Source organism: Apiospora marii (genome assembly GCF_038362585.1).
Source record: "Apiospora marii strain CBS 49790 chromosome Unknown utg000005l_segment0_segment0, whole genome shotgun sequence".
Lineage (NCBI taxonomy): Eukaryota > Fungi > Ascomycota > Sordariomycetes > Amphisphaeriales > Apiosporaceae > Apiospora > Apiospora marii.
The window spans coordinates 1,490,468-1,510,147 of NW_027117377.1; the positions used below are offsets into that span (position 1 = coordinate 1,490,468).

The 19,680-nt window shown below is 54.2% G+C and overlaps 6 protein-coding genes across 6 annotated transcripts; 4 read left to right on the top strand and 2 right to left on the bottom strand.

Moving 5' to 3' along the window:
* Positions 1 to 577: 577 nt before the first annotated feature.
* On the top strand, positions 578 to 1,489 carry PG985_008360 (vesicle transport V-SNARE protein; the record flags this gene model as incomplete). The annotated part of the gene is made up of 3 exons (XM_066828128.1): positions 578 to 757; positions 914 to 1,329; positions 1,402 to 1,489. The coding sequence occupies 3 exons, from the start codon at positions 578 to 580 to the stop codon at positions 1,487 to 1,489; spliced, it is 684 nt and encodes a 227-aa protein (XP_066683040.1).
* Positions 1,490 to 1,985: 496 nt separating this feature from the next.
* PG985_008361 (uncharacterized protein) lies at positions 1,986 to 5,849 on the bottom strand (the record flags this gene model as incomplete). The annotated part of the gene is made up of 1 exon (XM_066828129.1): positions 1,986 to 5,849. The coding sequence occupies one exon, from the start codon at positions 5,847 to 5,849 to the stop codon at positions 1,986 to 1,988; it is 3,864 nt and encodes a 1,287-aa protein (XP_066683041.1).
* A 1,257-nt stretch (positions 5,850 to 7,106) lies between these two features.
* On the bottom strand, positions 7,107 to 8,168 carry PG985_008362 (alpha-soluble NSF attachment protein; the record flags this gene model as incomplete). The annotated part of the gene is made up of 3 exons (XM_066828130.1): positions 7,107 to 7,828; positions 7,934 to 8,057; positions 8,136 to 8,168. The coding sequence occupies 3 exons, from the start codon at positions 8,166 to 8,168 to the stop codon at positions 7,107 to 7,109; spliced, it is 879 nt and encodes a 292-aa protein (XP_066683042.1).
* Positions 8,169 to 8,673: 505 nt separating this feature from the next.
* On the top strand, positions 8,674 to 9,369 carry PG985_008363 (uncharacterized protein; the record flags this gene model as incomplete). The annotated part of the gene is made up of 1 exon (XM_066828131.1): positions 8,674 to 9,369. One exon carries the CDS (start codon positions 8,674 to 8,676, stop codon positions 9,367 to 9,369), a length of 696 nt encoding a protein of 231 aa, XP_066683043.1.
* A 2,747-nt stretch (positions 9,370 to 12,116) lies between these two features.
* Positions 12,117 to 12,587, top strand: PG985_008364 (uncharacterized protein; the record flags this gene model as incomplete). The annotated part of the gene is made up of 1 exon (XM_066828132.1): positions 12,117 to 12,587. The coding sequence occupies one exon, from the start codon at positions 12,117 to 12,119 to the stop codon at positions 12,585 to 12,587; it is 471 nt and encodes a 156-aa protein (XP_066683044.1).
* A 4,870-nt stretch (positions 12,588 to 17,457) lies between these two features.
* PG985_008365 (uncharacterized protein) lies at positions 17,458 to 19,395 on the top strand (the record flags this gene model as incomplete). The annotated part of the gene is made up of 1 exon (XM_066828133.1): positions 17,458 to 19,395. One exon carries the CDS (start codon positions 17,458 to 17,460, stop codon positions 19,393 to 19,395), a length of 1,938 nt encoding a protein of 645 aa, XP_066683045.1.
* Between the last annotated feature and the right edge of the window lie 285 nt (positions 19,396 to 19,680).

Genomic DNA, 19,680 nt, shown 5'->3' on the forward strand with positions numbered 1-19,680 from the left:
GGACCGTACAATGGTGGGGCACGTGGCTGGCTTATGGTCCTCTGCTGTCCGCCTCAAACCGGATGGTGGCTGGGGAAATGGAAGAGGCTAGGCCCAATGTTGACTGAGGCAGTCCTTGTTGGGTCAGGAACTTGCATCAACCATGTGGAGTCGGCTTCAATGTAAGCAGCGGGTTCAGTCGTTATGCACAAAGTCGAGTATATGTCTGCCACTCCGCTGGCATGTAGTGCATATTATTCATAAGTCGGGCAGAATTAGATGATGCTGTATGCGATTAAGCCTCTCTTTCTGCTTACCAAATGTCCGTCCTACTGAAGTAACCTAGGCTAGTAGTACATCATTCATCGCCAACGACACATGACAAACCATTGCGCCAACTAGTAACAACGACTCCAACCCCCAGGCAACAATATAGACCGTTGGAATTTTCCTATTTCCTATTTCCTGCTGCGAAAATTCTTGACTTTCGGCGACGATAAACGACGGATACAACCCCTCGCTCCCGATCGATCCCTTGAAATCCGAAAACGAATCGAGACGGACTTGCCCGCGCAGCAGCAGCCAGCCGTCGCCCATCATGGCCAACCCCCTCGACACCGACGCCGGCTCCGAGCTGTTCAGCAGCTACGAGGCCGAGTTCAAGCTCGTCCAGGCCGACCTGACGCAAAAGCTGGACCAGATCCCCGAGCTGAGCGGCGAGCCGCGCAAGGCCGCCATCAACCAAGGAGAGCGAGCGCTGGAGGAAGCCGATGAATTGGTACGGACATAATCACATGCATACATACGGTGGCACCAACCATCACCACCCCCAGCAATACCATCAAGAACACTTTTGCGCGCCACCCGCATGATAGAAAGAGAGAGCAGGAATCAGAGGATGTCATTTACTAACTATTGCTCCCCACGCCAACAGCTAGGAGCCATGCGCCTCGAAAAAGCCAACATCCCCTCGGCCTCGCGCACCAAGATCAACCAGCGCTTCCGCAACTTCGAGACGGACGTGGACAAGTACCGGCGCAAGCTGCGGTCCCTGGCCGACGACCGGGCCGCCCTCTTCGGGTCGCGCTACACGGACAACCCGGGCGGCGCCTCGGACGCCCAGGCCGAGCAGCGCCAGCAGCTGCTGAGCGGTACCGACCGCCTCGACCGCAGCACCCAGCGCCTGCGCAACTCGCAGGCCCTCGCCAACGAGACCGAGGGCATCGGCGCCGCCACCCTCGCCGACCTCCACGTCCAGCGCGAGCGCATCTCCCACACGGGCGCCATGCTCCACGAGAGCGAGGGCTACGTCGACCGCAGCGTCAAGACGCTGCGCGGCATGGCGCGTAGGTAATGGACTTTGGCCCTTATACCCCAAACGAACAGAGAGAAGGAAAGTTTTGCTGACAAACAACTTCGCAGGATGGCTACAAATCGGATAATCACGATTGCTATCATCACCATTTTGGTTCTACTCATTTTCGCTGTCATCTACAGCAAGTTCAAATAGACGACGCAACGCGAGCGGAGCAAAGCGCCAAAGTCCCGGAGACAGCAAGAAGCATTGAGACGATACGGGCTAAGCAAGTCCTAAGGGGGGAAATCGATTACGCAATGTACTATTTTGAGGAGTTCAGGAGTTCTCTGGTTGGAAAGAAGACCATGCCCGTCGTTCACGTACAGTACATACATAATTAACATCAGCATGTGGATCACTAAATTCCATTTTGTTCGAACTTCATAAACTTTTTGTTTCTTTTCATCTCGTATCCTTTTTGCCATACCCGTACGCCGTACAATGAAAGGGGGGGTCCAAGCAAATAGCCTTGTAGACCCGGAAAGGTAGAGAGAGAACGACGATCTATATGGAAGGTGCATGAATATAAATAACCCCAGGCACCCAAGTTACGTCGATAGGGAGGGATATCTAACAAGGCGCCCCAAAACTCGGGCAAGCCGTAGACTATGGGTATCAACAACTCAACATGGCCATAACCTTGTGCGCATTACCTGCGTCCACCCCGTCGCTGGAAGTCAGGCTTTCCCACCTTGCCACCGCCGCGGGTAGAAGGGCCATGCCTCTTGTCTTCGCCAAGAGCGCGTCGGCCACCAGGGGAAATGCCGCCCCTGCCTCCCCGGAAGTCACCTCCGCCTCGGCCACCCCGGGAGTCGCCTCCCCGCCCTCCCCGGAAGCCGCCGCCTCGGCCACCTCCCCGGGAGTCACCGCCTCCTCTGCCTCGGAAACCACCACCTCCTCGAGGGCCACCTCGGGAATCGCCGCGGCCCCTGTTGACTGTCTTTCGGATGGTAGCGACTTCCTCATCGTCCACGTCCATCTCATCATCGTCATTGCCACGACGGTTGCTGAACTTGAGGCGGCCACGCTGGCCACGGACACCAATGTCTTTGCCGCGGAGAGCCGCAACATAAGCACCAACGCCGCTATCGCCGCCACCGTGAGACGGCGTGTCGATAACCATGGCGTCGTCCTCATCACTGTCTTGTCCCAGGATAAGCTTGCCGTCCATATCGGTCTTTGCCTTGGTCCTGCCGGCTTGGCGCATCTTGACGGGCTTCGTAGACGATATGCTGGCCAGTGCCCTTTTATCCAAGAGATCAAGGGGCTCATCTTCATCTTCCATGATGTAGGTGTTGCCGCCCTTCTTCCCCTTCCTGGATGAGGCACCACCCATGTCGTCGTCAGACTCATCCTCGGCCTCGGAATCGTCACTGGAATACAGAGCCTCGTCATATTCGCTCTCGAATCTGTTCTTCTTCTTTCCATTGGTCTGCTCCTCGTCCTCGTCCTCGCCCTCGCCCTTGGCGGCATCCTTCTTCCGCTTGCTGCGCTCCTTGGACTTGCGAATGTTGTTGATCAACTTGCGATCTTCCTCAGGGCAGTGCTTGTTGATGACATCTACACCAAAGCGTCGCACCATACGTTCCAAGATATGCTTGACCTTCACCCTGAAGTGGCTCTTGTGGCCATGCGACCAGACTAGCAGGTTCGGAACCATGGTAGCCAACCTCGGAAGCATCATTTCTGTGGGGAGGCTGATGACGCAGACCTTGACGAATCCAAGAACACTCCTGACGATCTCTCTGTTGCTGGAAGTCAAGAAGAGATCCATGGTTTGCACCAGGTCATTAAGCAATTCGTTGCTGAGCGACTGGCGGAATTCGTATAAGATACGAGTGATGGCAGTGATGGAGGCGGAAATCATGTGCGGAGTGCTACCTGCCAGACCAGCACTGACCATGGTGAAGTATTCTTCGATACTGGCCTTGGACGGGGCAGCATCGCTCGGCATGTTCGGAATCTTGTTGTTCTGAATCGGCTTGCCCTTGGATTCCTCGAGCTTCTCGCCCATGATGACAAGGAGCTCAAATGCAGAAGTTCTTGCTCGTTCGTTGTTCTCTCGGCAGCAGATCACAACCTCGGACAGAACCGCTGGGATGAAATGCAATGAACTGTCAGGGATGAACGGGATCATGCAGGTAATTGCAGCAAGTCGTTCTCTTCGGGCAGGCACGGAGCATTTCTCAGCACTGGATAACAGAAGCCCTTGCAGCTCGTCGAACCGTTCGTTGAGCGCAATCTGTCCGTTCTCGGAGTCTGCCAAGCGCGGGATCAGCTTGTAGGCCTTCTTTTGCAGCTGAGGATCGTCGTCTCTAATGATAATGAGAGATGCGATGTTGAAGAGAGCAGCGAAGCTCTGGCGTGGCAGGTATGTAGACATCGTAATAACAAGATCCATCAGCGTTTGACTTGTCGAAGGTCCTTGTTCCTTCTTCTTCTTGTCAGCCCGGGCTGCCAAGACAGACGAGGCGGCAACCTCTTGCTCCTTGGTGGCTTCGGTCAGAGCATTTGCTAGCATTTCGCTGACACGGTCAAACGTTTCGACAAGCTCATTCTCAGGGGTGATGCTCAAGTAAGCATTGATGGTTTGTAGAATGGGGCCTCTCGATTGGGGCAGAGTCTGGCTGTACACGTTGAACATGACCGCCAGTAAGTTGCTAGCGAAGGTGCCGAGATAGGTCAGGTTCTTCTGAGCATCCGCCTTTGAGACTCGGCTCTGGAGGATCATGTCCTCCTCCTCCTCCTCAATCGCCGTGATTGCCTGGTTAGATTCAACCAGGGCCCTCAGTGCCCGGCAGACATCCAAACGCAAATCAACCTGCTGGTACAACAGGTTGGCCAGCATCTCGGCGAATTCCTTGTCAAAGGCTACCGTCAGATCCAGTGGCAAATCGCAGTATCCGGGGAGAATAGACCACGTCTGTTGCACCAGCGTTTCGTAGATCTTGGTTTCCATGGTCTTTGGCGCGTCACCGTGGTCAAGTACTTTCTGGAACATGGTTTCGCTCAAGGGAATGAACTCGGTCTTGAAGTGTTGAAGGTTGGTGTTGCTTGTGTAGTCGCGCAGAGTTGGCAGGAGCCAAGCTCGACCTGGCTGCCCCTTGACAGGCTTTAGGAGGTTGAGAGGCAGCACATTGAGAACAGCTTCCGGGCCCATGGCTCTGATAGCCTTTCCAAGGACCTCGTCCGCTTCCTTCTTGCCCATGAACGAATCGTTGCCACGGATCTCACCGACAGACTTAGCGAGGTTCAAGAGCATCGGGTTTGCCCGCCACCGCAGAGAGTCGTACATGGCACCAAACACCTTGAAAGTCTCCATCCAAGCAGCCTGGTACTTGACGCTCAGTAGCTCCTCGGTATTCTTGGCGATTTTCTCCAATATCTTTTCGTCAAAGATAGACGGCTCGAGGATGACCTGGTTAGGGATACAGGTGGCAACGAATGCGATGAGACATTCCGATGCGGAGACTCTGATGTTATGCGACGAAGACTCTAAGAATGACGAAACCATCTCGAAGAGCTCGGGCAGTTTCTGGAATGTGTCTTCCGGTTCCAGCTGAGCGGCAACTTCGTAGCCTCGCGAAAGAATAGCAATCCAAGGAGGCAGAAGCTGAGTGTCGTTTGCCGAAGGGCGCATTTCGGAGATGATCTCGAGGAGTCGGGGGAGTTTAGCAGAAGCGGTTTCGTCAGCGGCCATACCGGCAAAGATCATCTCGAAAATGTCGAAGACAGCCATGGTCATGTGCTCGTTTCCACTCTTCGCTATGCTCAGTAGGAGCTCACACAGAGCCTCGATGTTCTTGCTCGGCCATCCGCCACTGCCTGATGTAATAGTCTTGATCAGTTGCAGAGCGTGGATCAGGGCAGGGTCGTTTTCGGCATCCTTCTTCTGCTTTTTAGAGATAGCTGCCTTGTTTGCCTGCTCTGTCAAGCTCCGCATGGCAGTCTCGGCGCACAAGTCGGCAGCAGGATGATCGAGAGAAGGGCTGGGCGGAGGGTTTTGAAGGACCTTCTTCAGGGCTTCTTGCGCTCGCTTCCGTAGCTTCGGGCGGTGGTCAAGCGACAGGTTCAGGAGCCCGGCGACTGCCCGGCGGGGGCTGATCTCGTTTGTGGCAAGCTTCCATGCTGCCGAATCTTGAGCGAGCAACAAAGACTCGAGGCAGCCGACGGACGACTTCAGCAGCGCCGCCTCAGCATCGGCAAGAAGCAGAACTGGGGCGAGGAGCTGAAGGATCTGGGTGAACTTGGACCGAAGGAGCGGTTGGGGCGCATATGGAGTTATGACATCCAGAAGGTAGATGACGGCTGGTGTGAATTCCCTGTTGATCTCGCCATTCGCGATCGACTGGTTGAGGAGGGCGAGAAGGGCAGCGAAGTATCCTGTAGGGGTCCGCGGGGTGTTCTGCTCCTGGAGCGTTTCTTCGACGGCGGTCAGGATGACGACAGTCTGCTTTTGGCTTTGAAGGTTGGGTGACCGGATCTTGTCCAGCTTCTCCTCCAAAGTCGCCATTTTGTCTAAAACAGCAACAATCTTTCTTTGCCCAATGTCGGCGGCAATGTTGAACTGAGAGCTCTTTACCACAAAAAATAGAAAAAAGTTACGATAAGCCCCACCACCCCGGCTTGGTGCGCTATCGATAAGCTAAATCTTTTGCAGGTGGCTACCATCTACTGATAAGTTGCGCTTGGCGCATGTGCCCAAGTGGATCGTCCTATCGTAAATCATTAGAGGACTTGATGTTACCAGTTGCTGCCTTGAACCCATTCATTGGATCATTGAAATGTGGATGGTACCTACATAGGCTACCTATTTGGATGTCGAAACACATATGCTCTCAGCAGATCCAGGATGCTGGGTACCACAATTGTGGTTTCCTTGTTGTCCCTTGTCTTGTAAGTAGTAGTAGAAGAAATTGTGTGAGGTATCAATTGCCTGACTGCATGAAATATATTTTATATTCTAGCCGTGCATCTATGTCCATATACCCAAGCTATCAAAGGTCTCATAGTAACTTCCGAGCCTTTATTGATGTATATACCCCTTTACCTTCGGGCGTCAAGCCTCGATTCTCAACTAATATTACATATGTACCCAGCTTTCAGGGTTCCAGCTCATATAGGTGTCACAACACATAATAATCTAGCATCAGGACTGAAACCTCCGATTTTGAAGCCCGGTTTATAAACGCTCTCCTAAGGCAGCAAACCATCACTTTGGGGGGCTTGCTAGCTGAGGCGGGATTGCAGTGTTCGTACCTAATGTTCGGTAGACCTCAAGAGGCTTGCCAAATGCACCAATACTTTGGAAGGAAGGAAGACACGATGCATTACCTGCGAGCAAAGGTCACTCGTTATGAATAACCGTGCGATATTATATATGATTGGGGGTAGCCATAACCTGAAGGAAGTAATACTGTCTCAATACGCAGACACAAAATAAGGGATAGGGGCCTGGGACGTTGGAATATTAAGTAGGGTACTCCAGGACTGCATGGGATAAATACGCTAGAGATGATATAATACCACAAGGACTGGGATGAATTAGTAACACACCGTTCGCCCCGGTGGCCATCAGGAAATGCCAGCTACCAAACAGTCTTGTATTCTATCGTATTCCACCACAGTGAGTATACAACATGAACACCCGTGTCTTCCCCATGCTTTCTCGGCTTACTTGCATACATAGTCATGCCTGAATTCAACCCAGAAAAACGCCTTGGCTTTAGCACCAGTCCCAAATCAACATCCGCTTTCCCTAGACTCTGGTCTACGAGAAGTCCTCGCCCGCCTCCACAATCGACTCCTTCACGCGTACCAGCAGGGTCGTCTTCCACTTGTCCAGCTTCGACATGCGGTCGTACTGGAACAGCTTATCGGTGAAGTCGTCCTGGTTGCCGGCCTCGATGGCGGCGAGCAGGTCGACGAGCAGCTGGTGCTCGCGGTTGCTGGGGAACGTGGGGTCCATATCGCGGTACTTCTCGAGAGCGCGGTTAGCGGTGACCATGTCGCCGGTAGCGAGGTGGCAGATGCCGGCCTTGAGGAAGTAGTCCTTGACGCTGTAGCGCATGAGGTTGTTGTTGAGCGACGCGGCCGCCACCTTCTCGTACTGCTCGATGGCCTTGTAGTAGTCGGCGTCGAGCGCGGCGATGTCTGCCACCTTAAGCCAGAGCTTGTTCGCCAGGGCTGCGGCGTTGTCGCCCTCGTACCACCCGGCCGCCTCTTCGTAGGCGGCCAGCGCGCGCTTCGTGTCGGCCAGCTGCGTCTCGAAAACCTCGCCCATCGCCTCCTTGTGCTGCGCCGCGCGGCGGAAGTTGCCCGTCTTGCAGTACTGCTGGATGGAGAACTCGAGGACGCGCACGGCATCTTCGGGCGACTCCTGCTTGTACACCTTGAAGGCGTCGACCATGGCATTGGCGGCGTCGCTGGGCTCCTTCAGGTTCTGGCTCTGAACCGTCGCGGCCTTCTCGAAGGCCTGTCCTGCTTCTCTCACTAGAAAACGTGGGAACGTATTCATTAGCATCTACCCCGTACGGCGGCGTTGGGCGCAAGGCGACATAGCGCTAACTGCGGCTGCTGCGGTGGTGATCGACGTACTCATCTTCTGCATCCGGAAGGCATTGGCGGCCTCGATGTAGAGCTCGGCGGCATCCATGTACTTCTGCTCCCGGCCTCCGAAGAGACTGAAGCCGCTGGATGCGCTGGCCAGCGTCTTGTCGGCCTGTGTGTATCACCATTCATCAGCATCGCTTTCCGGATGGCGGGGTGCCCATATATGGTGGGGCAGGGTTATGCTGACCTTCTGAAGCAGAGCTCGCGGATCTCCTGCCATGTTGGATATTCTTTCGGCTGTAAAATATGTAGATGGGCGTAATCGCGTATAATCGTCCGGGTCGGTCGGCGTAGGACTTCGTTGCGCGGCGGTTGGTAGTGAAGCGTAGTCGGTTGATGTTGGTAGAATGATGGAGGTGACAAGCCACTGAAGCGACCTAAAACAATCCACCAGAGCTATGACGCTTCAGCTTCAACGTCCCCTGCAAGCGGCCAAGAACGACCCTGAAGTACACAGTTGGGCAGCTTACACCAAAAATACGGCATTGTCGGAGGAGATCTACTTGTCAGTAAAACACCTGCAGCTGTCTTGCGTTTTACTACGATTGCAAGTGCAACACCTACAGCTTCGCATTTAGTCCAGTAACTTTATACTTGACTGTCAAGCCCTTTGAAGCTATACAAGCACCATACGTGTTTACTTTGTTTAGCTCTGTCTGTCTGCGCGCTGGTTCAACTTTATCGGGCAGGCAGCAGCAGTGTAAAAAGACACTTCCAACACAGTCATGAACAGCACGATATGCGCCCAGTGCCGCCAGGCGTTACGGCAACGCCTCAGAGCCCCTTCGAGCCTGTTTACACAGTCAGCGAAAAGAACAAATGGCATTATATCCACGGCTAGACCACTCCTCGCGCAAAGGCGACAGAACCACAGCAACAGTCAGAGCGCCAACAACGATTCCGATCCCGATATCCGCTCTCTCCTCTCCAACCCCACGTGGTCTGTCCGGTCACTGCTGCCGCAACACTCTCTCACATCCGAGACGACGACCAAAGACAACGAGATCACCAGCAAAACCCTGCACCACCTCCTGCGGCTCTCGGCGCTGCCGCCCCCCGCGACGCCCGAGGAGGAAGACGCGCTCCTGACGACGCTGCGGACGCAGCTCCACTTCGTGCGCTCGATCCAGGGCGTCGACACGGCGGGCGTGGCGCCGCTCGCGGCGATCCGCGACGAGACGGCGCGGGGCCGGCGGGAGCAGACGATCGGGCTCGAGGCCCTCAAGGAAGCGCTCGCGAACGAGGACGTCGTGGGCCACAGCCGGCGGCCGCGGCGCCGGCGGGTGGAACAGGATCAACAGCAGATGAAGAAGGAAGGGCAGAGGAACGAGGCCGAGGACTGGGATGCGCTGGCGGGCGCGAGCGAGACGGCTGGGAGGTATTTCGTGGTGCGGAGCGGCAAGGGCGGAGAGGCTCAGTGAGGAAGAAGATCGGCGGCACGACGCCCTTTGCCAGGGCTGATGCTTCATGTACTGATATACTAGTCATATACCCTTGTTCTTTCTGCAATTCCCGCGGCAGACTTTGCGTGAGCTCATTTGGAGTGTTCTCGTTCTTTTGTGTCAGGAGGCAGACGGTCACCCAAGGTCTCGGCCGAGGTGGCTGTAGCTGAGTTGAAGCTTTGGGTGAGTAGGCTTTAAACAGATGGCCAAGTTCTCCTGTCCTCCGACTGGGTTCAATCTAGAGCTAGGGGAGGTCATGTCAATTACATATTCACATGTTAGTGTATATTCTGTCTCTTCTGTAGGTTGCGATTGGAGTCTCTTGAATTCGTGAGTGTACGGGTGAGACAGGAGGAATCCTAGTTGCCAGGGCTACCCTCCCCTGCGCGCCCTTGAATCCTGTAGTATCACCAAAAACATGTCTAGGAATTTCTGTATATATGACGTCGGTCCTTTAGATTTGCAGCCGTATATCAGGGTAACAGACGATGTACGAGCTGTACTGTCGATGGCTCAGCTGGTCAGGGGGTTATGTGCCCCTTGGCCAAAGCCCTACCTCCCAGGCCAGAGGATTCTGTATCGGGATTTCAGTAAGGGCCTATATGAGCCCGTATCGGTACATAGAGCTCGGCTGAGTGTTCAGCAGGTCCCATCCAGCGAACCCACATACTACCTGCGGGCTAGGTATTGTACGTATTGTACTATGTGGCTGGTCTTATGAGTAAAAGCGAACGATGAGATGCTACTTAACGAACACAGCTCAACCCATTGAACTTCCTTACGACAGAAGCAAACCATGGGTAATATTTACGCTCCCAAATCTGAAGCTTTATCTCTAAAAATAGTGTGACATAACATATTATTGACAAGGGGATTCGCACTGGTAGCCCATACGTCACCGAGAATTGCCACCTTGATACCTGTGTAGTTACCCAGCTGTGATATCACATTCATTGGTATCATTATATAAGTAGCCTCGTTTGCATTCGTTTCAATGGAATATAGATTCTTTATGTGCCGAGCAGACTATCACGTCCTTAGTACATCACACATTTCATGTAACCATATCCGTTGAATAACAACAACAACGATGGTAATGGGTTACTGAAAGTTCCAATTATATTCTGGTACAATGCCACAGCATCAGTGCTCTATTCAGTGAAGCTTGATATCGTAGGGAACTTGCTTATGGCGTCGGTATGTACAACTCGTGTCTTCTCTCATGCATATACCTGCTCTGCCGAGGCATTTTACACATCTCAGGACGATTTGCCGAATGCATTGAACGAATAGCTGTAGGTGTATGCAGATCGTAACATTCCTGTACCATTGCCCCTGACCAAGTCTCTTCTGCAAAGGGGTGGCTAGAAGTAGAATGTAAAATAGCTCAGGGAAAGACGACTTTCGCTACCACAACATGCTCCTGGAATACGAGTTTTGACATCATCGCCAGGCTGGACTCTCACCGGCGGCTCAAATTGTTTTCCTATCCTCAATGTCAGATTTCACTCGGTGATAGTCGATACCAGAAAACGCGATGATGTCTGTTTGAAAATGTATGAGAGCACATATCCTTATTTGAGGCGGATCAGTGCCGACATTATTGTTTGATGAACTGAACGATTATCTTCATGCTTGAATGTGCTATGGAGATTGTAGGGGCCGTTGTCGCTATAGTGATTGTAGGTACGATTTATCCTCAATAATACGCCTATCATTTCCAGAGCTTGGGGGACCCTTGTTCATCGGGGTTTTTTACCATGCCGAGCAGAGGTATTTGTTATTGATTCCACCCACTACAGCCTGGGTTCATCACGACAGTTGCAATATGCTCTTTTGCGTCGCTTGATAAGACTACTAAAATGGGCAAAGGGCGCATTGAAAGTGACTCTCGATGCTCTGATGGCAGTTCTGAAAATGGCACCAGTCGGGCATTGGAATGTCACGGGAGGTGTTGTTGCTCTCATACACAGGCATCATCGCTGGAGCGGCAAGGTTCGCCATCGCCCGATCATTCCGCCCCGTTCCATCGATGGTGGATTGTAGGTGCATTGCTATACAGAATTCCACCGCTTGGACCTGGCCATCTGGGTTCTCGAATAGGCGATTCAGTGGTATACGGGGACTATCTCAAGCGAGGTGGTTGGTCCATCACCAACCGCTAGAGAGAAGCCGACCATTCTCAGCCATTCAGCGTGCCGCGTTTCCCGCACATGTGCGGCACAGGTAGGATCGGGCTCAATTGAGGAATTTGGCCCGGGGCGCCGATGCACGCTACATCGTGTTTCCCAAGATTACCCCATATCGTTAGCGACGATATGCCGATCCGTTGCTGCTTCCGGCAACGCCTGGTCAAGATCGTGAGACCTCATTGGTGGAGAGAATCGAGGTCGCAACATACAGCGTGACCATTATACCCTACCGGCAGCCGGATACGAGGAATATGACATCGAGCCTATAGCAACACCCAGCAATAATGGCGCGGCAACGCAACTGACGATATTCACGCAACGCCCACTTCATGCCATGTTGACGTAGGAAGGATCGAAGCCAAGCGGTGTGACATCCTTCACCAACATACCTTAAATACCGTTGGGCATCCTTCCGAATAGTCTCCTTCGTTCTCCAGTGCATTCCTTCACAGAACGAAAACACCCATCCTATCACACTCAATCACCATATCCCACAACAAAACCACCATCAACCACTCTCCCCAATCTTTCAAGATGCAGTTCACCAGCACCGTCGTCCTCGCCATCCTCTCGGCCGTCGCCGCTGCGGCCCCGACCGCCTCGGCGGCCGCCGACTGCAACGCCACCCACACTGCGTGCCGGGCCGCCGCCAACGGCAACAACGACGAGATCATCGCGTGCGACAGCGCGCAGACCGAGTGCGTGGGCGCGTGCCTGCAGGCGCAGACCGTCTGCGCCTTCGCGCCCGACGCCAACATGAGCTTCTGCGCCGCCGAGTACGTCGGCTGCTCCGGCCTCGACGTCAAGACCCTGCAGGACTGCGAGGTGCAGGAGAGCGACTGCAAGAACGCCCCCGACGCCAACATGAGCTTCTGCGCCTCGGAGAAGGCCAAGTGCACCGGCTTCTGCGAGGCCGCCTACGGCGACTGCCGCGTCGCCCCCGATGCCAACATGAGCTTCTGCGCCTCCAAGTACGCCAACTGCCTCGGCTACAACCCCTTCTAAGCGTCGACGGAAAGGGGAGCACGGGGAGGGGCGACGAGAGAGCCCTCCTCATGAAAAAGGAGTTGGTGAATGGATGCCAGCTGGCGGTCACTTGACAACAGCAACGGTCAGGACTCACATATGACTGTGCTTGGTCGCGAGCGGGCGATGATGATGATGACGACGACGATGATGAAGATGCATAGTCACGTAAGGGGGGGTAATGATACTGTACATAACTTCGCTGCCGACAGCACAAAAGGGTTGGCTAATTTAATGTAGTGGACTCCACCAAAATGATGATTCTTGTGCAAATGCGGTTCCGGTTTGGCGGTTTGGCGACGACGGCGGTGATATCAGCCTCCAGTGTATTAGTATCTCGTCGCTTGTCCGACAGATTACCAGGTAGGACAAAAAGATAACCATCGGTGAGGAACAGGAACAACTGGGGTTGAACATGGATGTCTTGCAGATGATGACGGTATCTTTTCCTTCTGGCTGGGAACAATTTAAAGGACTTTCTCTCTTATCCCCCAAATTCCCCCTGTGTTTATCCAGAGCAAACTTGACTGTGGTACGGCAATTGCGTGAGGGCGTAACCAGTCGTTACTAAAATGCGGCTGAGGATTGACAGCTTTTTCGGGTCTCCTTACCGAAGATTGGAGGTCCCAGTGTGTAAATGGAATTGATTATACAATCTTTCAGTCAGCGACCCAGAGTATAGCTGGCAGTCCCATGGTTCGCGAGTTGACGTAGACCCCTGCCAACTCAGAACCGGAGCCTCTGGTGGTGCTCAGTGGGGCGCCGCCCAGGTTCAGAATGTCGGTTTCTTGGTACGAACCCCCTTCTCGACCCTTTCTAGCTTCCTTCTTTCAAGAAAATCAATGTCAACTGCATCCAAGCTTACGCTAGTCCCCGGCGTAATTGTGATGGACAGATGTCCACGCATCAGCTCTGTGGAGAGAACCTCAATTGCAGCTCGGGATGATACGCATGTGACGACGACGCATCCCAACTCCAGGGCCGGCCGCGTATATCGTGCCAATCTATCGCGAGAACCATGGCGCTGGTAATTACGGTAGTCGAGTGCTTTATAGGAAGTTGGAACTACGTACAGCCGAGTTTTGGTGCTACACATAACTCTTGCCCAGGCGGAATCCCGACACACAGCCCGACGATCAAGGCCCGGCGACGAGTTCGTAAGACGGTATTACCGGGCTCGTGATAGGCCCAGGAGTCTTGCTGGCGAGGTTCACGATACCGCACCTATGTACAATCAACTCGGCGAATCCAAGAGAAGTCGTCAGGGAGTACGTACGCTTTTCCATGACGGTTGAAACATTTTCCGTAAAGAAGCGACGTTCATATGCTACAATATGTGTACGGATTCCGTTTTGAATTACTGAAGTCTTACGGACGTTGTTTCTTTGGATAAAGTATCTTATTAGGGATTCGAGTAGTCAATTTGATACGCCAGTCGGAAAGCGCATTGCATGTGTACGCCCAACCAGACCGACATGCGTAGAACACGTGTGCGGACATTGGCTCTTGGAAAGATATCTATAAGAGCAATGGTTCAAGATTTGACATGTATAGCTTATGTTTGTGGGCAACACGAGGTCGTGGCAGCCCGTATGGCAGTTTGATGCGCACAAGCGAGGTCTTGTCATGTTTGGCTTACGACACGGCGTGTGGCTTTGTGGCGTCTGCCATAAACCAAGCTTTTCTAGAAGAGTCTTTGACGGTGCCAAGGAGACGTCAAACCTGCAGGAAAGATTCTGACAGGCCACATGTCATATTCCAGCCGATATTATGTAGACTGCAGCAAGGGTAGGTACACACAATGCATTGGCAAGGGACATCGGAGGTCTGCAGAAGATGCCAGCTCGGCAAGCCATTTACAACGCTACCTTAACATCGTACCTTAACCGATATAGACGGTTGGCGTACCTGACACGCATACTTTAGGTAGTAGCCCGTAGTAGTATGCAGGTCCTAGAAATGCGCCGTGTCTCGGACCTTTCAGCTCGTTCGATCTGCCTCACAAATCAAGGCACAAGGTGGTATCGGTATCATGCCCTACCAAATTCCTCCTTGCAGCCGACCAATCGTAAGGAGAACTCAATCGCAAGTCGAGGGAAGCAGGATCTACGGGTAGGATGGGGGGAAGAAGATACACCCCGCCTCGCTGTCAGCCGACATTCCGAAACCCATGGTCGGATTTCCTCCGGACTGTCGTCCCTATCAAGTATGGCTAGAGGGAGAGGACGCTCCATGGGACGGCCACCAGCCCGTCCAGTCGCCTTGCCCGAAGAGCCGAGACCCGGCCACGATACGACCTCTCGTCAGGAAAGTCAATGCAGCATAGCATCGCGGCAAATCAACTTATGTAATCAAATCGCCGAGACTTTTTTTTTCTCTTCTCAGTGTATATCACAAGCTATGTATTGGCGCTTGCTCCGACAGCTCGGTAACAGAGAACCCCTTAACACTCGGACATATAGCGTCCAAGACGGTTGATGGCCGAAGCGATGGCACACTGGCAGTAATAGATTGGACTGCCGGGACAATATGCTTCCCCTTCCACCAAAATGGACTCCATCAGCCATGATGTTGTCACCGCCTGTTTCGATCGTAACAAGGGGAGGATGCGGCACAGCTGAATAGTCGAACGACTTTCGTCAACCGTGTGCTTGTATTGCTGTCGGATTGGGTAAGGCCCGCACTGCCAGCAATTTTCTATCTTTCGAGCAGTGACTTTCCTAGATTCGACTCAACAAAGATACTCAGTAGGCGGGTTTCCAGGCGGATACCTACTCACCACAACATCTCGGACTGTCGACCCCGAACTCGGAAAGTCTTGTTGAATATCTCTCGACGGAAAGCCGTTGGGCTATGTATGTTAATTAGACAGGCCCCCAGGGTATTTGCTCCAACGTCTGTGAGCTGAATTAGTAGCGGTGCTAGTAGTGTTATACCGCCAAAGAAACGCTATCGCTTATTGAGAAGGAGCCTATCTGACACGCCTAATGCGCTTGGCAATCTCAGCGCGCACTGATGAAGAACCGCAAGCAAGGGTGACGAGAATTCCGCAGCGGGGGTTACGCCACGGAACTAAAACAACCAAGCGATCAGCCCCCATGCAAGTCTATTGATCCTGTCTCCCTGTCTTCCCCTCCATATACCTATGTACTCGTCGCTCTTTTTCCTTCCTCCACTGCCGCGGGCCCAGCCTGCCAGCAGATAGTATGTAGCAGAAGTACATAGTGTAAAACCCGTGCAGGGAATCCCTCCACTTTTCGTCCATCATTGTTGATGACGAACCGTGTAATTACATCCCGAACATCTTTATTCTAGTAAAGACCCGGCCAGGGGTTCGTCAGCTAGGGGCGAAACTCAGTCTGGCGGACTTGACGATGTTGTCTGGATGTGGAGGACGGAGTTGTCTCCCAAAGAGCAACTAGTCGGCCTCTACCCAATCTCAACGGGCAGTAGCAACCCCACTGCCGGAACGGGAAACGGGCAAGGTTAAACTACTGGTCTCGACCCCTGAGCCCTGAGCCCCAGTAAGCAGTAGTTAGCGTTTTTCTTCTCTTGGAAAGCATGAACCAAGCTGCATCCATTGCGTTAGCGACCGTTCACCGTCGCACCGGAGCGTGGCTCCGACCAGGATATCTCGAGAGTGCATGAAGTAGAGAACATTCCAATTGCCGTCCAAATGCCGAGATGCGCAGGAAGAAGGTCAGCAGGTTGTTTGAAGGTAGGGAAGAGCAGATCTCCTGGATGAGATGAGGTGCTAGATACATTGATGCATGTACGATCGTGTTGCCACTCAATCTGACCTGGATGACTGCTGGCAGAGGGCAGGCACAACCGGGAAGTTCGAGTGGTTCGTGATGGCCTTTGACAGACTATTTGGGGGCCGTGCGATGGTGGACCATGAAGATCTTATCTCAACCGGGCCTGCCAACCAATGTTTTCTTTATTACACTTGGAGACTTGTACTTATTCAGCAGTTCTTAGAGCCCCTGCTGTAACCAAGTATTTGGCCTACCACGACTTCTGCCACGACTAACAAGCAAGGAGGCAAGCAAGCCAAATGATGTGCAGTCTTTTCGCTGCCAAACCCTACGGGGCACCAGGTCCGCATAACTAATTCCCCTGTTGGGACTTCAGTAGGGACTAGTAACCGGTAGACAGTTTCCGCAAATTCACATACCCCGTACCGAGGCGGGTCGCCATGGCGAAAACTGGACCGATTTGGGACAAGCTGCCCTGGAGCGTCGTCTGATCAATGCAGCCAAGCGAATTCTGTCGCCTCTCTCGGCAACCTCATTCCTGCACTGCGCTCGGAGCCCTGCTCCTTGCCAGGCGCAGCAGTGCCCATGAAGTTGGCAGTACGTACTCACATGGCACTCACTGTACTGTAGGGCAGGCACCCAGCACCCAGCACCCAGCACCCTTTGAGCCTGGCATCCGATGCGGTCTCGTGCGGAGTGTCTCCTGGCAAAGAGCGTCCCCCCCTGGACCGCGCAAGAGAGGCAATGGAAATTCGAAGGGATGCAGGGGATGGGTCTCGAGGAGATTGGATGGCTCGACATACCGAGGAAGCGCGTATAGAAGCGCCGGATAGGATGATGCCAATGCGACCATATTCGCGATTATATATAGAGGATGTCATCTTGGCTTAACTCGAGTTGGCTTCTCTTTACCTTGGTCAAGGCACTCTCACTCCTTTAATCTAGAGCAATAGCCTCACCTCAGTCACTCTTTCCGTAAGTATACCACTCTGAACATCCCTGCGCGGCGACAGCCGTATTACATCGTTGCAGATGGATGGATGGACTCCTGCTAACTCCACTTCCTCCCAGTGAGCTCTCTAGTGTCAACCATGTTGTTCAACAAGCTAATCAGCCTCATGGCTGCCGCCGTGCCTATGGCCGCGGCAGTCGACCTCGACGGCTACGAATACGTCGTCGTTGGTAGCGGTGCCGGTGGAGGTCCCCTCGCCGCCCGTCTGGCCATTGCCGGCCACAAGACCCTCCTTATCGAGGCCGGTGACGACCAGGGCAAGAACATCAACTACACCACCCCCGCCTTCAACGCCAAGTCCTCCGAGGACGAGCACCTTGCCTGGAACTTCTACGTCCGCCACTACGAGGACGACGCCAAGCAAGCCCGCGACTTCAAGACCGTCTACGACCTGCCCGATGGCGGCATCTACCAGGGCCTCAACCCCCCTGAGGGCGCCACGATCAAGGGAACTCTGTACCCCCGTACTGGTACCCTGGGTGGCTGCACCGCCCATAATGCCCTGATCGCCGTCTACCCTCACCGGTCTGACTTCGAGTACATTGCCGAGATGACCGGCGACAACAGCTGGAGCGCCGACAACATGCGCACCTACTTCGAGCGCATGGAGGACAACCAGTACACCTCGGGTCTCATCACCCAAGGCCACGGTTACGAAGGCTGGCACCAAATCAGCCACGCGCCCCTGTCCATTCCCCTGGGTGACCCCGCCATCATGGAAATGCTGTTCGGCGGTGCCTTCGCTCTCGGCAACCTGACCCACTCCCTCTTCGATATCGCCTCCCTGCTCGCCGGTGACGCCAACGCCGACGGCGAGAAGCGCGACCAGGAGCCCGGCTACTACCAGATCCCCATCTCCACCAAGGACAACACCCGTGTCGGCTCGCGCGAGTTTATTCTCGACACCGTCAACGCTGTCAACTCCGACGGCAGCAAGAAGTACCCCCTGGACCTCCGCATGAACTGCCACGTCACCAAGGTCACCTTCGACGAGAGCGTTAACCCTCCCCGTGCCACCGGTGTTGAGTTCCTCGACGGTGCCCATCTCTACAGCGCCAGCCCTCTCTCCCGCAGCGCCAAGGCCGGTGTCCCCGGTTCCGCCAAGGCTTCCCGCGAGGTCGTCGTTGCCGGTGGTGTCTACAACTCGCCCCAGCTTCTCAAGCTCAGCGGTGTCGGCCCGGCCGAGGAGCTGAAGAAGTTCGACATCCCCCTCATTGCCGACCTGCCCGGTGTCGGCACCAACCTGCAGGACCACTACGAGATCTCGGTTCAGGCTCGCCCTGACGATGACTGGGTCGCCTTCAGCGGCTGCACCTGGCAGGGAGATGAGAACGACCCTTGCATCGAGAAGTACCAGAACCCCGGTCTCCTCGGCGACCAGGGCGTCTACGCCTCCAACGGTCTCGCCGCCACCATGTACCACAGGAGCAGCACCGCCCCCAACAACGACTGGGACACCTTCGTGTTCGGCGGCCCCGTCAACTTCCGTGGCTACTTCCCCAACTACAGCGTCAACGCCACCGGCGAGCACGACTGGTGGACCTGGGCTATCCTGAAGTCGCACCCGCGCAACACTGCCGGCGGCGTCACCCTGCGCTCCGCCGACCCGCTCGACATGCCCGACATCATGTACCACTACTACTCCGAGGGCAACGGCGAGTACAAGAAGGATCTCCAGGCCATGGTTGAGGCCGTCGGCCTCGCCCGCGACGCCTTCCACCGTCAGCCCCTCAAGGTCACCGAGGTCATGCCCGGCCCCGATGTCCAGTCCCAGGAGGACATCGAGCAGTGGATCCAGGATATCACCTGGGGCCACCACGCCTCGTCCACCTGCCCCATCGGCACCGACGACGACCCCATGGCCGTCCTTGACTCGTCCTTCCGCGTCCGCAAGGTCCAGGGCCTGCGTGTCGTCGATGCTTCCGTCTACCCCCGCATCCCGGGTACCTTCACCGCCGTCTCGACCTACATGGTCGCCGAGAAGGCCGCTGATGTCATGCTCGCCGAGCTGAAATAGAGGAGAGGCAAGCAATCAGTGTCTGTCTGAATGTCGGTACCTAGTCACCCCTTGTCAAACATGAGACTTGCCGGACGCAGCAGACGAGAATGAACAACATGTACATAGATTTTAGTCATTTTTACCAGCCAGCAACAACCAACATAGATGTAATTATGATACCTCTGATACCAACTATCACACACACCCATACAAACAATAAACTCAATCGTGCCATTTAATTTCGCCCACATTGTTTCAAGCCCCGTATATTTGTATCTTGGATGCCTTGTTGATTGACGCAGG